This window comes from Cervus canadensis, chromosome 3 (genome assembly GCF_019320065.1).
Source record: "Cervus canadensis isolate Bull #8, Minnesota chromosome 3, ASM1932006v1, whole genome shotgun sequence".
NCBI lineage: Eukaryota > Metazoa > Chordata > Mammalia > Artiodactyla > Cervidae > Cervus > Cervus canadensis.
This window is the reverse complement of record NC_057388.1, coordinates 101,713,456-101,715,376: the sequence shown is the minus strand read 5'-3', so window position 1 is coordinate 101,715,376 and position 1,921 is coordinate 101,713,456. Positions and strand designations below refer to the sequence as shown.

At 45.7% G+C, this 1,921-nt stretch overlaps 1 protein-coding gene across 1 annotated transcript; it reads right to left on the bottom strand.

Annotated features, from left to right (window-relative positions):
* Positions 1-728: 728 nt before the first annotated feature.
* On the bottom strand, positions 729-1,661 carry LOC122437994 (olfactory receptor 2A1/2A42-like). The gene has a single exon (XM_043462459.1). It carries the CDS (start codon positions 1,659-1,661, stop codon positions 729-731), a length of 933 nt encoding a protein of 310 aa, XP_043318394.1.
* Between the last annotated feature and the right edge of the window lie 260 nt (positions 1,662-1,921).

Here is a 1,921-nt window from a genome sequence, read left to right as displayed (position 1 = left end):
CTTCTGACCTATACAATTGGTGAGCTAATATAGTTAGGGCAGGAAAGTGGAAAGACTACATTCAATTTTGTAGACTCAGGAAATCACATTAAATAAATGTTAATTTCAGAGATATTAAATTCAGAGCTATCAAAGAAAAAGATCATAGTATTATCCAAGCTATGATTTTTCTAGTAGTCATGTACTGACATGAGAGTTGGACCATAAAGAAGGTTGAGTGCCAAAGAACTGATGCTTTTGAAGTGTGTTGCTGGAGAAAACTCTTGAGAGTCCCTTGGGCTGCAAGGAGATCAAACCAGTAAATCCCAAAGGAAATCAACCCTGAATATTCACTGGAAGGACTGATGCTGAAGCTGAAGCTCCATACTTTGGCCACCTGATGGGAGGAGCTTACTCATTGGAAGACTCTGATGCTGGGAAAGACTGAGGACAGGAGAAGGGGGGTGACAGAAGATGAGATGGTGGGATAGCATCACTGACTCAATGGACGTGAATTTGAGCAAACTCTGGGAGATAGTGAAAGACAGGGAAGCCTGGAGTGCAGTTCATGGAATTCATGGGACCTGCTTAGTGACTGAACAATAACAATAAAGTCACATCTGATAGAAAAATCAATGAATGCAATATAGCTAAAACTTTTCCTTCAAAGGAAGAGGGAAGTCTTATTCTTGTGTCATCAAAGCACACATAAGAGAGCAGAGAACTTTTTTGGATTCAAATGTCACCAGTTAGAAATGACTCTCCTTGAACAGTGCTCTCCTCAGGGCACCCTTGACCTCTGCGTTCCTCAGGCTGTAGATCAGCGGGTTCAGCATGGGGTTGAAAAGACTGTAAAACAGAAAAAGGATCTTCTGCTGCTCCTCAGGGTGGCGGGACTTGGGGGCCATGTACATGACGATGGCACTGCCAAAGAAGAGCCCAACCACGCAGAGGTGGGAGGAGCAGGTGGAGAAGGCCTTTCCACGGCCCTCACCTGACTGGATCCTTAGGATGGAGGCCAGGATGCGCGCGTAGGAGAGCAGCACCAGGAAGAGTGGCCCAACCAAGACCAACACGGAAGCAGCAAGGATGACAGCTTGGTTGAGCCTGGTGTCAGCACAGGCCAGCTTGAGGACAGACAGGATTTCACAGAAGAAGTGGTTGATTTCATGAGGCCCACAGAAGGGCAGCCTTAGGACGAGACCCACATGGACCAGGGCCAGGAGGGAGCCACATGCCCAGGAAGTCACCACCAGGCTGATGCCGACTCTCCAGCTCACAAGGACAGAATATCGGAGGGCGTGGCAGATGGCCACATACCGATCATAGGACATCACCACCAGGAGCAGACATTCTGTCAGAGCAAAAGTCAGAAAAAGAAAGGTCTGTGTGATGCAGCCAGCAAAGGAGATGGGCTTGGCTGGACTCCGGAGGTTGACCAGCATCTGGGGCACCGTGTTGCAGGCGTAGGCCATGTCAACGATGGCCAGGTGTGAGAGGAAGAAGTACATGGGGGTGTGCAGTCTGGAGTCCAGTGAGATGAGCCCCAGGATGACCCCGTTCCCCATCAGGGTGAGGAGATAGAACAGGAAGAAGAGTCCAAAAAGGAATAAGTGCATCCTTGGACCAAGACAAAATCCCAGTAAGATGAACTCTGTAACCATCGTCTGATTTTTCTCCATTTCACTATTAAGAAAGAACCAGGCATCTATGTGACATCTATCTTATTTAATATCTCACATATTTTTGGTATATGGAAAACTATTAATAAACATCTTTAAGAACTCATTGAATTATAAATAAGGAAAGAAAGAATAGAAAGGTTAGGGAAGGGTGAAAGGAAGGAAGAAGGAAGCAAAAAAGAAAGAAAAAGGAATCAAAAGGATGCAAAAAAGATAGACAGGCTTATCTATCTAAATAAACTTAAGTGTTCAATAAACTA